Below are 14840 nucleotides of genomic sequence, written 5' to 3' on the forward strand. Positions count from 1 at the left end.
CAAGGAATAACCAATTTAGTATTGGAGAGCAGCGTAGTGGGTAAAAATCGTAGGGGGAGACCAAGAGATGAATACACCAAGCAGATTCAGAAGGATGTAGGTTGCAGTAGGTACTGGAAGATGAAGAAGCTTGCACTGGATAGAGTAGCATGGAGAGCTGCATCAAACCAGTCTCAAGACTGAAGACCACAACAACAGTTAATTTATTGAAAAACATGCCAAAATTATCGTTGGGTAATACGTATACACACACACACACACACACACACACACACACACAATGATTAATTTATTATTGTTATCAAGTTCTGTTAATTCAATAATGATATTTGAAGAAGTTTGTCTTCAACTACCGCACTAAAGACGTGTAATGAATTAAACTTTGATACTTTTCCGATATAGGGGCATGATTTTCGTATCTTGAAGGAGTCCTACATTAATAGTATGTTCTATCATGTCTTGATAATACTACATATTGGTTTTCTGTATCTCCACATTTGTGTTCAGTGACATAAACTGCCGTGCAGTTCAAAGATTGTAGCTCAACAGCTAAACGCTGTATTTTATATTTTTCAAATTGTGTGTTTTGATAAAGAATCCATTGTAAAATATTTCGTGCTACTCTGCCTAATAGTTCCTTTCTTTTTAGAAGCAGTAAGTGTGTCAGTTGGTGTATCAGAATCTGTCTTGTGAGTTCTTATTGCGGAATTTTTAAAATCATGGAAATATTATTTAGGTAGCGAAATTTGTCCTCGGGATTTGTCGTAAAAGATACCTTCTTTTCCCACCCATGACAATAGGTATTTTACCACGGAAGGCCTGAGGTGCACCCACTACATTTTCGTGCATGAGCTGTACCAATCTTCCTATCCCAGTCATGTTTTGTTGTAGGCTACGCCAAGTGAAATCTCCTCTATCGGTTATCTGAAAGGTCTCAGAGTAATATTTGCAAACGTTGCAGCAGTCAGTGCTATTTCCAACCCTACATTAGATTCACAGCTTCATTAATGTGTGGCCGATCGTGTTGTCGGAACAGTTGAGCAACGTGTAGATTGGTGCCGTGAGTCTCGGGAAGCTATCTGGTCCAGCTTACCACCCATTTGATATGCATTATCTCTGTCCAAACTGTTTCCGGCCGTATTCCTGTGTTTAAATTGTCCTCATTTGAAAAATATTTGCATAATGACCGTAAGTCCTCTATCACTTGAATTAGCACTGGGTTTAGTTCAAATATGCTGTTGGCCTAGGACCTACACCACGCCCAAGGCTACATTCATGCGACAGCACTGTCCTCTTGCAGCATTCTGCACAATCTTAGGCTACCTGATCCCGGTTGAAGTGCGCACCACATTTATATCTCTTGAGATTCTTCTCCACTTTGACACTGATTCATAACTGTTTTAGTGTTTATAATGACAATATCAGAGCGCGTTTGCTTCCTCCCTGCCTTCCTACCAGCTGCCTGTACCCACCCTCCTTCCCTCTGCCACTCTGGATCTTGATCAATTCCTTTCTTGCTTCCTCCAAGTGTGCCTGAAGGTTACAGATTTTCCGTTTCTCCTCCCTAAACAGAATGTTCCTGCCACCTGCCTGTATAGCCGCTTCCGGGACGAGGCTGAGCGCCGACCCCGGATCTGATCCACCTGACGAATTAACTACTTCGGTAGGTATGTCGGACTTCGTGGATGCGGTCTGTGGTTTTTAGACGGTTTTATACATCTCACCCAATGTCATGAATAACACTACTCGCAGACAGTTAGCGTACACAGATTCTAACCTGGGAGGGGTGGTGGTGGTGGGGGGGGGGGGGTATGGAGAGGTACCAGGGTCGCGACAGGAAGGGTATCCGGCACCCCTTGAATTAATCATGCCAAAGCCGGTAAACACCATGCCGACTTTGCACCCGATACGGCACAAAGGAACAGGAAAAAGGAGAAGAAGTACTAAGTTCTTGCTGCGTGCTCTTCAGTACCAAGGAGAGCCTCTTTCCCACTTTCCCATGTACCTCCCAATCTTACGCCCCCCCCTTCCCCCCATAGCCATCCCAGTTACTGCCCTATAAGAGCTTTCACATTTCTCACTCATGGTCATATTAATTTAGAAAGAAGAATTATGTTGAAAGTATTAAGAAGAACGCGAATTTGGCTGTATGTAAACAAAAGCAATAATAATTCGTTTCTTGCTGTGGCCATATTTGTGAAATTTAGCTACAGCTCGAGTTAGCTTCGTGTGATTTCCATTTTTTTCTGTGTACAAAGTAGACGCACTCATAGATAACTAGGTCTTTCATTATTTTGTTTTTCATTGCAAAGACTTGGTGTGAGAACATCTGTCTGTACCGTTAAGCGATTCACTCTTCACTCTTTCGAACTTTATTTCATTAGTTCATCGCAATTTTTTACTAGGTTTTGTTATGCTTTGAAATTTGAGTCTGTTTCAAGCACAGTGATCTAACGGTTTGATAGTTCATCCTGCCCTTGGTATCTTTTTAGCTGTGTGTAGCTACGACTGAAGATCGTTTCCTGTTCTGCATACTAGGTGTAGGCGTTTCTTCGTCCAGCGTTTTGCTATTCTGAGAAATGACTGTTGTGTACATGTCACTTGTTTTCTATGCTTCTGTGTACCTTAGTTCCCTTGTTGCCGCGGAATTTTGTGGTCAGATCGTCGGGATGACAATGTAGCTCAGTATGACCAAATCCAGCAAACAGCTACAGCGTGTGGAATATCTTTTCATGCCGTCCGTTGTCTCATTCTTCGAGTTGGTCAATATTCAGGAAAGATTTTCCTGCGTGTCCCGTAACTTTATGGGCAGAAGACAATGGACAGAAGAAATATTTTGACGACAACTTATCGATAAACTACGAGACGTCAATAGACTACGACACGTCGAATGTCGACGCATTATTATTCTGTGCTTAGTCACGTTGCTATTTTGGGCTCCATGTTGACATGTTCACAGTTTGAATGGCCGTGGAACGCAAAAAATATCACTTTGCACAGCCGTGACCCAGTATCGGAATGATTGATTGATCGTATGGTCAAGGATCAACTTTGACAATAGTTCAAAACCGAACTGTTATAGTTCGAAAGTACAGGGAAATGAGACACTGACACTGGCTTCCAGCAAAATGCTGGTCGTTATTTGCGATTTTAGTTTTATGACCACAAAGGTTGTTCCCGTAGACCTCACCTGGTGAATGACGAGCGACAGAATAGAGGGTGTCGTATGAATAAAGTGAACGCACGCTTCCAGGATATGAATCATACCGAGCGTATCTGAGAACTGCTGGGAATCCGTTCAGAAACTAACGCAACACCTACGATCATTCATGTGGATCTGGAAATTACTGCACTATGTTGACGAAACTTTCCTTAACACCCAAACATCACACATTCAATATTTTTGTCAGTGAAAGTATCATAACAGAAAAGGAATTTAGGTCCATTCAGTGGTTCCGAATAATGTTATTTGGAACTATTACTTGCTGAAACAGGTATTCCCTCTGCATTGCTGGGAACTCAGCTGTTCTGATTCCACATCTCTGCGGTTTGGCTGGAAACAACCGAGAGTTCTAAAGAGGCCCATCCTGACCCTTTGAGAAGGGACTGAAAGATATACATACAAAAGAAGAAAATATCCATCGATCTATTACACACAGTGGAGAGAGTTGATTCCTCAGAGCAACCATGCACTGTATTATGGGACAGAAATTATGGATTATTAATATCTTTATCGCTATTACACTCACGTAACATTTTCCGCTCTATGTTTAGTTATCGAGATTGTATTGCATTGTACTATATCTGAATGGATATTCTCTTATGTATCGTAACAGAATCAACTACGCATCAATGTTGGTACAATGTCTCAAACCTCCAGTATACAGGTTTATATATATATAAGTCTAATGCATATACTATTGTATTATTTTTAATTTGTCAATAACTGTATTGTACTCTTCTTGACACGAAAATAATAATAATAATAATGGTTTCTAAAGGAAAAGCAGGGATATTATTATATAGTTATATCGGTTTATTTAGTTTAATCAGCGGACGTAACTGCATAATTTCTTATGAAGCAATAATTTGTAGTGTCAGGGTTTTTAATATTTTATTGAAAGCCACTGTTTGCTGATATATCGAGATGAGTTGTTAGGGAGAGGCTCAGCAGTTTCACATGGGGATGTTCTCATGCCAGAAGTCCATCCGCTCCTTGTCCTTGTTCTGCTCCAGACTGTACTCCGTCGTAATGTGTAAGAAGTTTGGCGACGACATGGTGAATGGCTCCCACAGCACACTGTCATTGTCAGAATTGGGATTCCTGTAACACGACATTGAGATTTACGAAAATATTTATGGCTGTAGAATGGTTTTGTTTATGGAAGTTTGAGAAGACGGTTAAGTCCAATATGTAGCAAGAAAACATTTCTATTCATTTAATCTTATTAGACGTTATCACATCCACGAATTAAGAGAGGCTGCAGGGAGGATGATTAGAAAATGACCACTACCTTGTCTGGACAAGAATTAAGGAATAGGTCGTAGTCTCATGAAAGGTTCCATACCAGCTTTCTCCTTAAGCGTTAGAGAAGACGTGAATCATAACAGTGGAATGGGAATTTGCACCTGACTGTTCTAAACGCAACTTAACTGCATTTACTAATGACTCAGGTGATAGGATCGAAACTGTCAAAATAGTAAATATGTTTTTCACAAAAAGAGGGTAACTGAACACTGACAATATGTGTTCAGATTTCAACTAATCTAGTCGTTACACTTGATAACGGAAGAAAGAGTTAAGAAAAATAAATACATGTTCATAGAATTTGTTGGCGTAGAACAAGCGTTCGACAGGGTAATATGGTGCAAGATGTTCGAAATTCTCAGGAAAATACCTGTAAGCTATAGGGAAAGAGGGCTAAAATACAAAGTGAAGAAGAACGAAAAAATAAAAATAAGAATGGAAGACCAAGAAGTTCTCGGATTAAAAAGGGTATGAGACAGGAATGCAGTCTTACAACTCCACTGCTGAATTTATACATCGAAAAATCAATGACGAAAATTTTTAAAAAAGTTTAAGGATTAGGAATAAAATACAAGACGAAGGCATATCAATGATAAGATTCGCGGATGACACTACTATCCTCAGCGAAAATGAGGAAGAACTTTGGAACTGTTGAAAGGAATGAACAATCAAAGATGCATAAACTACGAATTGACAACAAATCGCAGAAAGAGGATAGAAGTGAGAATTAGAAGGAATGAGATTCAAGATAAACTTAACTTCAACAGCGGGTACAAAGAAGTAAACGAAGTTAAGAAATTTTGATTCCTTGGAAGAAAAGTGAGACATGACGTAATAAGAAAGGACGACTTACATAAAAAGCACACCAGCACAAGAAAAGAGCGCGCGCTTGGCTAAAAGCAGTCAACTAGTGCCATATATCGGCCTTATTTGAAGAAGAAATTTCTGAGAATATACGTTTAGAGACAGCATACAATGGAAGTGAATCGCGGATTGTTGGAAAATCAGAAAAGAAGAGAATCAAATCGACTGAGTTGTGCTACAGCAGGATGTTGAAAATTAGGTGGACTGATAAGAGATGAAGACATCATCCTTAGAATCGTCTAGAAGAGGAATATGTGGAAAACAATGACAATAAGACGGGGCAAGATGATTGATGAGATGTGGGAATGACATGTGTGGCGCTAGAGGGAGCTGTAGGGGGTAAAAACAAAAGAGGAAGACAGAGGTCGGAATATATCCGACGAATAATTGAAGAAGTAGGGTGAAAGTGCTACTCTTCGATGAAGAAGTTGCGACAAGGGAGGATTCATGACGGGCCACATCATACCCCAGAAACTTGATGAAAAATGATACTGAGTTTCGTCCGCACAGTTGTCCCTCTGCTGTTTGACTGCTAACCAACTCATGGGGAAGCGTAAAATGGAACTCGTGACACCAGCATATAACATTCTATTGTACAGTGCCTCACAAAATCTAACAAAATTAGAAGTTGTGGAGCATCATTTCGAAAATGTAAGTGGAGTAGCAATCTTGCTAAACTCAGTGACTCCTTTTATTTTGAAAATATAAGTCGGTAATACTCACTTTAGTCTCTGCTACTACACACATTGTCCGCAGAGCTGTGAAAACAAAATCTTTATGACGTGCTGCAAGAAGACTGTGTCCGAACCCAATCTCAACTCCAACGCGAGCTTAAGTGAAAGTGCACTCTGAAGACCGGGAAAAAGTAAGTGCTCGTCGTTAAGTTTTGAATCTCTCAGAAAAAATGATAACATCAGTTTCTTCGTCAACTACCAAGTTGACTTTTTTTTTGTAATGGCACAATCACAGTATCAAGTTAGGCATTCTCTCGGTCCTCATAATTCTTCTATAAACGTTTATTAAGAATGTCTCACTGAGCTGGCTGTAGAATCTCAGGCCATCCCTCCGCTGTACTCTAGAAAGCAATGTTCCTTGCTTACTTGCATGAGATACCCATACACGTTAATTGATAAATGCTCTGTCCCAGTGGCGCTGCCTGCAAGTGGGACAGAACCCAGCATATGTCGTCTCTGCCTCCTAGTCTAAAGTAAAGATCGCCGCGGTTTATTTACTGTACAATCAAATGTGTGAGGTGACCATAAAAACCACATGTTCATGTGTCTGCTCACTTTTCACTAAGCTATTGTTTGTGTCCAGACCCTAATAAAAGTCGACTGCTTCTCATTCGTTTCATTGTGATTGTGCAGTTATTCTGAGAGATGCACATTTCCTCAGTGTTTTATACCTCTGGCAGATGAGATGAAGGGATTTTCTGAAATCGCTTGTTGGTTAATGTGGAACCTCCAACCCAAAATACGATGATGGAATGATGTAAGTTCCTTATTGTCGTGAGAATATCCAGTTTTGGGGAGAGTGTAACTACGAAGTGTATCAAAATAAGGATGTTGGAAAACATAAACCGAAACGGAGGTTTCAGTGTAAGCAGAGCTTGGAATTTATTACAGATACTGTGGAACCATGTATCGATCTCAAACCATGGGTGTCATTAAGTTGGCAAACGGAACTGGAAGGTCCGTGCAGCGCCGATAGCGGTCGTGCGGGATCCGGGAGACCAACTGGAGCACGCCAGTTGAGACAAGCGGCTTTGGATGACGAGCGACCTCTGCCGCCCCGATATAGGATGGCCGACGGCAGCGATTCAGCCCCATAGTGCTCGGAGCCACTTCGTTACGACACCTTCGTTCATGCCTCATCCTTGTGGACATAGCAGTACCTGGACTCTGTTTCTTGTTTATTACTTGTAATGAGTCATCGTAAATTGGAGAAATAAAAGTTAAGTAAATCTTCTGATTATTCTGTTAACTTCTTTAAGTAATTATTTCTGCTCATGTCCAGCTTTCCTACAATGATAGTTGCCACACCGCACTGCTGCACGCCTCTCCTTGCCATTTTGTACGAAGTCGTGTACAACACATACATGTACATAAACTCACAGTTGTGTATATCGCATACTGAAATGAACCACAACAGTTTATTTCTCAGCTAAAAGCCCATACTACTCAAGCACATAAACTTGTGCACCCTCTTAGGCGGAACCAATATGACATCTAGTTTAGAAGAGCTTCTTCTGGACTTGATAGCTGATACCGTTTTTCAGCATCAAGGAATATTTCACCTCCTCACATATCATGATATTAACAGCCCAGTTTTCAGTGCGGCGATGGGAAAGCGCTACTCAAGTGGCATTTCCGGTGGCACTGCCGACCAAGGAAACTAGCCGATATGGAGAGCTCTGTTGTCCGCGACCTGGATGAGTTTAATGGATACGTGACACCTGTGGAGTATTCTTACGGAGGAGATCGACTTGTTACGAGCAGGAAGCCTCATAAGCATCAAGATGATACGGTAGTTACTGACACCACAAAATGTCAAGATGATGATCCAGGATCACGAGGAGGCCGTCGGTGCGAATCACCTGTTCTCTAGCAGCAGTGAAATCAGTAATGCAGCAAAACAAACGTTACAGTTTATTGAGCAAGATCTCGTACAGCAGTCGCTGGCAGTGTCTCGATTGCTTGTGTCGATCTCAGGTGGCAGAGACCTTGTCAGCAATAACACAAAGTGGTGACGAGAAGCTGCCAGAGGTGGCGGCTAGTTGTAGATGATTAGGTGACCTACAGCGGGTCAGCGGCTGGTGTGGGGTAGCTACAAACACACTCTGCAAACCACCACATGGTATGCGGTGCAGTGTACCTTGCACTAGTACTAGTTATTTACTTTCCTGTTGCACTCGCAAATATGGTGAGGAAAAAACGACTATCTACGTGCCTCTATAGGCGACAACCTTGCCGCAGTGGATACACAGTTCCCATCACATCAGCGAAGTTAAGCGCCGTCGGGCGTGGCCGACACTTGGATGGGCGACCATCCGGGCCGCCATGCTCCGTTGCCATTTTTTCTGGGTGCACTCAGCCTCTTGATGCTAATTAAGGAGTTACTCGACCGAACAGTAGAGGCTACGGTCAAAGGAAACCACCATAACGACTGGGAGAGCGGTGTGCTGACCACACGCCCCTCCTATCCGCATCCTGAGCTGAGGATGACACGGCGGTCGGATGGTCCCAATGGGCCACTTGTGGCCTGAAGACGGATTCCTTTTTTGCTACATGCGTCCGTACGAGACCCAGCCCTGTAATATTATGTTTGTGGTCCTTAGGCGGAATGTACCTTGGCAGCAGCAGAATCGTTTTGTAGTCAAACTCAAATGCCGGTTCTCTAAATTTTCTCAATAGTGCCCCTCGAAAATAACGTCGCCTTCCTTCAATGATTCGCATTTGACTTCACGAAGCATCTATTCAGTGTTTTATTCCTCTGTAAGATGAGATGAAGGAACTTTCACAAATACTTGCATGTTGTTCGAAGCTGCTGGTAACAAACCAAGCAGTTCGCCTCTGAATTGCTTCGATGCCTTCCTTCAACCCGACTTGGTGTGGCTTCCAGACACTCGACCAGTTTTCGACAATGGGTCGCACCAGTGTTCTATGTGCGATTTCCTTCACAGATGAGCCACACTTTCCTCAAATTCTCCAAATAAATAGAAGTCGATCATACGCTTCCCTAATACAATCCTTACATTCTGATTCCATTTCATACCGCTCTGCAATGTAACTCCTAGCATTTTAATCGATGTAACTGTGTCAAGCAGGACACTACTATTACTGCATTTGAACATTCTGGGTTTATTTTTACTACTCATCTGGATTACCTTACATTTTTCATATTTAGTTTTAGCTGCCATTCATCACATCTACCAGAAAGTTTGCCAAAGTCATCTTGTATCCTTCTAGAGTCACTCAATGCTGGCACCTTTCCGAACACCACATAATCGTCAGGAAACAGTTGCAGACTGGTGCTTACTATGTCTGTCAGATCATTTATGTATGCATACAGAAAATGACAGCAGTGCTGCCACAATTCCCTGTTGCACTCCTGACGATACCTTGTCTCCGATGGACAGTCGCTTTCGAGGACTGCGTACTGGGTTCCATTACTTAAAATGTCTTCTAGCTAGTCACAGATTTGGGAACATGTATTCTCGGAACTTCAACAGTCTCCACAGGGGAACCCTGTCAAATGTTTTTCGGATATCTAGGAATATGGAATCCGCATGTTGCCTTTCTTCCAAAGCTCGCTGGAAATCAAATGAGATAAGGGCGAGTGAGTTTCTTAGGTGAGGTGCCTTCTAAAACGGTGCAGATTACTGGTTCAAATAGCTCTGAGCACTATGGGACTTAACATCTGAGGTCATCAGTCCACTAGAACTTAGAACTACTTAAACCTAACTAACCTAAGGGCATCACACACATCCATGCCCGAGGCAGGATTCGAACCTGCAACCGTAGCAGTGCGCGGTTCTGGAGTGAAGCGCCTAGAACCGCATGGCCACCACGGCCGGCCAGATTACTGAACAGCAGATCTTCCCCCTCAAGGAAATTTATTATATTCGAACTGAGAATATGTTCAAGGAATTTGCAGCAAACCAGTGTTAGGAATATTGATCTATAATTTTGCGGGATCATTCTTTGGCCTTCTTACACACAGGAGTCACCCGAGATTTCCTTCAGTCGCTTGGGACTTTGGGTTGGGTGAGAGATTCGTGGTAGATGTAAGATAAGTAAGAGACCAATGCAGTAGAGTACTGTTTGTGAAACCGAACTGAGAAAGTACTTTTACTTTCTCAGAGCGTTTGTGTTATCACAAGACGTCGCTTCTAGTTATGCATGGGGCAGAGATATTGCAACATGAGGTAACCTTGCTCGCCACTCACTGGGCTTGTGTCTTCCATTGTGCAACCTCAGTATTATTCACGCCCTCATAGCTAATTTTCACAAACAGAATCTGGCCCGCCTGGCCATGCATGGGTCGTGAAGTCTGCTAGGGAGGGTGTTGATAGAACGGACTGGACTGCTGTCAGCAAACCATCACGTGTGCTTGTGGTAGTGTCCGGGAAACTTAACGCCTTGACACTGCAGAGTTCCATGTGTCGGGATGGGGCAGTCAGATGCTGTTAGGTTCCTCCCATGACAGCTGCAAGTATTTCAGGCTGGTTATTGTACGAAGTGATCCTATTGATTAAATAGTGTATGATGTGTCACCAGAGTCACCATTTACAGTGTTGATTCAAGCAATAGTTCTTTGCATCACTATTCCGTTGGTATATTCGTTAATCGGGCTGTTGTATAGGTGCAAACGAATGTATTTCTGTATCATGTGACCACTGTATTGCTTCGCAAATATCCGTCAGAAAGACAGCTCTTGGCATATGCCTCACATACGTTGTCAGATCCTGAGAACAAGACCTGGAAATATTAGTGAGAGCTGCTCTCCGTGTGTTTAGAACGTATTTGTAGTATCGGGGTTTACCTAGGAGGCAGCCAGTCAGTCACTTAGTTGGGTCCTGAGAAGACCTAGACCTACAGGTTAGAGTGATAGGTGGGTGATAATGTCTGCAATTCTGTTTTAAGTACAGCTTATACGGAGCTAGTAGTAGATACCGTCAACCGGATGTTTGGCGAGGAAAATCGGGTACAGAAAGGCCACCATGGTGATGATGACGATGATATTTGGTTTGTAGGGAGCCCAACTGCGAGGTCATCAGCGCCCATATGAAGTCCCAATTTTTACACAGTCCATTTTCTTTTCACAATCCAATGTAGTCTCTCTCACAAATGATGATGATGACGATGAAATGATGAGGACAACACAAACTCCCCGTCCCCGGGCAGGGAAAATCCCGAACCCGGCCGGGAATCGAACCGGAGACTCCGTGATTCAGAGGCAGCAACGGTACCCCTAGACCACGAGCTGTGGACGGGCACCCTGATGCATAGACATCGGCTATCCGAGTAGGTTCACGCCATATTAATGAAGCTGACGCTTTTGATTGAGGATATAGGTCTCAATCGGGGTTCTAATCCAAGATTCAAGTTTATTATGAATAAATTAGAGGCGGCACAATCCTTAAAACCTTATTGTCTAACACATAACGTCTTTTGTTGCTTTAGTATAGCAGACTGTAGCCTTAAAATTATTATAGCTCCTGACTTGTTTCCATATTATAATGTAATACTGTGTCTGTAAATCTGTCGTCATCTTGAAATTTTTATAGCCCAAATGAAGGTTAGAGAAAGTGGATACAAAATTAAAACACTTGTTCAAGCAGACTAACTCAGTAATGTTGGTACGCCAAAGGTGAGGGTTCGGCATAGCTCGGTCAATTTGTGTATTGCTTAATACCTTCCATTGACATTGATGTATTTTCTAAAATATTTCTGCTGCGTCCGAGAAAACCCTTACCAACAACAGCGCCTGAAAAACAACATGTCGGTCACTACAGCTATAACGCGAGGTCCAAGTACCTGTTGAATGAACTGTATCTCAGAACACATGTAATCGCGCTATCTGGTTTTGCGCCGATAGAAGCAGAGAGCAGCGTACAATCATTAATATCATTACAGGAATTTAATCATTGTGTTCACAATAATAGTTTCTGTTGTTTTCGTTGCACAGCTAGCAAAGTACGTGAGGTAATTGTCCAGGTCTAATCGCTGCTCTTACCTCTGACAGTTTTATATTGGCTGCTTTGTATTACGCATGTTAATTATTACTGGTCTCTGTATTCTGAGATTGAAGATGAAAATGATAAACAGAGCGATAAATACAAACGTGACTTGGCGGAAATATTACCGGAACGATGGAATGACGTCATTTCTTCAGTGGTTTCAAAGCAATGAACAAATCTATAAGACGTTGAAGCGAGCTGTCGTGAACATTTTTCATGATGAAATGATTGTTTCAGTTTATACTTGGAACTCAGTTACGCATTGACTTACGCAACACCACACGGCGCTTCGATGTACCATGTGGATAACGAACGACAAAGAAGACAAGAGTAACGGCAAAACACCGTGATTTACTACAGATAGGAATTTGTTTCCAGCGTACTTACCCATACTTCACGAAATTGCTCCAGCTGTCAACCACCCTCTGCCTCAGAGCCCCTTCAACAGTTGTGGGATCCCACGCCACTGGAATGTTTTCGACGAGGAACAGGAACCCTATTTCCCCCGCATGAGGAGTGCCTGTAAAAATAGTACCCATGCAGTCCACTTACAAACGAATGAGGATGTACATGTGCTCACTTCAATACGTATTAACTCAGTAACTGTAAACTAATTATGAGAAGGAACTACATCTTAGGGATGCAAAGCAGTATGTATCATAAAAACAGGCACGGAAAAGTCTGCATTCAGTGAACGTAATCCCTAGCTGAATGCGCCAGACACAGGCATACGTAATACTCGTTGTTGTTGTTGTGGTCTTCAATCCTGAGACTGGTTTGATGCAGCTCTCCATGCTACTCTATCGTGTGCAAGCTTCTTCATCTCCCAGTACCTACTGCAACCTACATCCTTCTGAATCTGCTTAGTGTATTCATATCTTGGTCTCCCTCTACGATTTTTACCCTCCACGCTGCCCTCCAATACTAAATTGGTGATCCCTTGATGCCTCCGGACATGTCCTACCAATCGATCCCTTCTTCTTGTCAAGTTGTGCCACAAACTTCTCTTCTCCCCAACCCTATTCAATACTTCCTCATTAGTTATGTGATCTACCCATCTAATCTTCAGCATTCTTCTGTAGCACCACATTTCGAAAGCTTCTATTCTCTTCTTTTCCAAACTATTTATCGTCCATGTTTCACTTCCATACATGGCTACACTCCATACAAATACTTTCAGAAATGACTTCTTGACACTTAAATCTATACTCTATGTTAACAAATTTCTCTTCTTCAGAAGCGCTTTCCTTGCCATTGCCAGTCTACATTTTATATCCTCTCTACTTCGACCATCATCAGTTATTTTTCTCCCCAAATACCAAAACACCTTTACTACTTTAAGTGTCTCATTTCCTAATCTAATTCCCTCAGCATCACCCGACTTAATTCGACTATATTACATTATCCTTGTTTTGCTTTTGTTGATGTTCATCTTATATCCTCCTTGCAAGACACTGTCCATTCCATTCAACTGCTCTTCCAAGTCCTTTGCTGTCTCTGACAGAATTACAATGTCATCGGCGAACCTCAAAGTTTTTATTTCTTCTCCGTGGATTTTAATACCCACTTCAAATTTTTCTTTTGTTTCCTTTACTGCTTGCTCAATATACAGATTGAATAACATCGGGGAGAGGCTACAACGCTGTCTTACTTCCTTCCCAACTACTGCTTCCCTTTCATGCCCCTCGACTCTTATAACTGCCATCTGGTTTCTGTACAAATTGTAAATAGCCTCTCGCTCCCTGTATTTTTCCCCTGCCACCTTTAGAATTTGAAAGAGAGTTTTCCAGTCAACATTGTCAAAAGCTTTCTCTAAGTCTACAAATGCTAGAAACGTAGGTTTGTCTTTCCTTAATCTTTCTTCTAAGATAAGTCGTAAGGTCAGTATTGCATCACGTGTTCCCATATTTCTACGGAATCCAAACTGATCTTCCCCCAGGTCGGCTTCTACCCGTTTTTCCATTCGTCTGTAAATAATTCCCATTAGTATTTTGCAGCTGTGGCTTATTAAACTGATTGTCCGGTAATTTTCACATCTGCCAACACCTGCTTTCTTTGGGATTGGAATTATTATATTCATCTTGAAGTCTGAGGGTATTTCGCCTGTTTCATACATCTTGCTCACCAGATGGTAGAGTTTTTACAGGACTGGCTCTCCCAAGGCCGTCAGTAGTTCCAATAGAATGTTGTCTACTCCCGGGGCCTTGTTCCGACTCAGGTCTTTCAGTGCTCTGTCAAACTCTTCACGCAGTATCGTATCTCCCATTTCATCTTCATCTACATCCTCTCCCATTTCCATAATATTGTCGTCAAGTACATCAAGTACATCCCCTATATACTCCTTCCACCTTTCTGCTTTCCCTTCTTTGCTTAGAACTGGGTTTCCATCTGAGCTCTTGATGTTCATACAAGTGGTTTTCTTATCTCCAAAGGTCTCTTTAATTTTCCTGTAGGCAGTACCTATCTTACCCTTAGTGAGATAAGCCTCTACATTCTTACATTTGTCCTCTAGCCATCCCTGCTTAGCCATTTTGCACTTCCTGTCAATCTCATTTTTGAGACGTTTGTATTCCTTTTTGTCTGTTTCATTTACTGTATTTTTATATTTTCTTCTTTCATTAATTAGATTCAATATTTCTTCTGTTACCCAAGGATTTCTACTAGCCCTCGTCTTTTTACCTACTTGATCCTCTGCTGCCTTCACTA

The 14840-nt window shown here is 42.1% G+C and overlaps 1 protein-coding gene across 1 annotated transcript in view; it reads right to left on the minus strand.

The window, feature by feature from the left end:
- Window positions 1-4107: 4107 nt before the first annotated feature.
- The window catches only part of LOC126095196 (cholinesterase-like), a 45965-nt gene continuing 35232 nt past the window's right edge, over window positions 4108-14840 (minus strand). Inside the window, exons 5-6 of the mRNA XM_049909928.1 lie at window positions 12522-12654; window positions 4108-4324 (exon numbers count right to left, since the gene is read on the minus strand). Coding sequence (XP_049765885.1) covers window positions 4177-4324; window positions 12522-12654 — 281 coding nt within the window. The 3' untranslated portion in view covers window positions 4108-4176. The remainder of the gene's footprint in view (window positions 4325-12521; window positions 12655-14840) is intronic.

This window comes from Schistocerca cancellata, chromosome 8, assembly GCF_023864275.1.
Source record: "Schistocerca cancellata isolate TAMUIC-IGC-003103 chromosome 8, iqSchCanc2.1, whole genome shotgun sequence".
In the NCBI taxonomy this organism is placed as follows: Eukaryota; Metazoa; Arthropoda; class Insecta; order Orthoptera; family Acrididae; genus Schistocerca; species Schistocerca cancellata.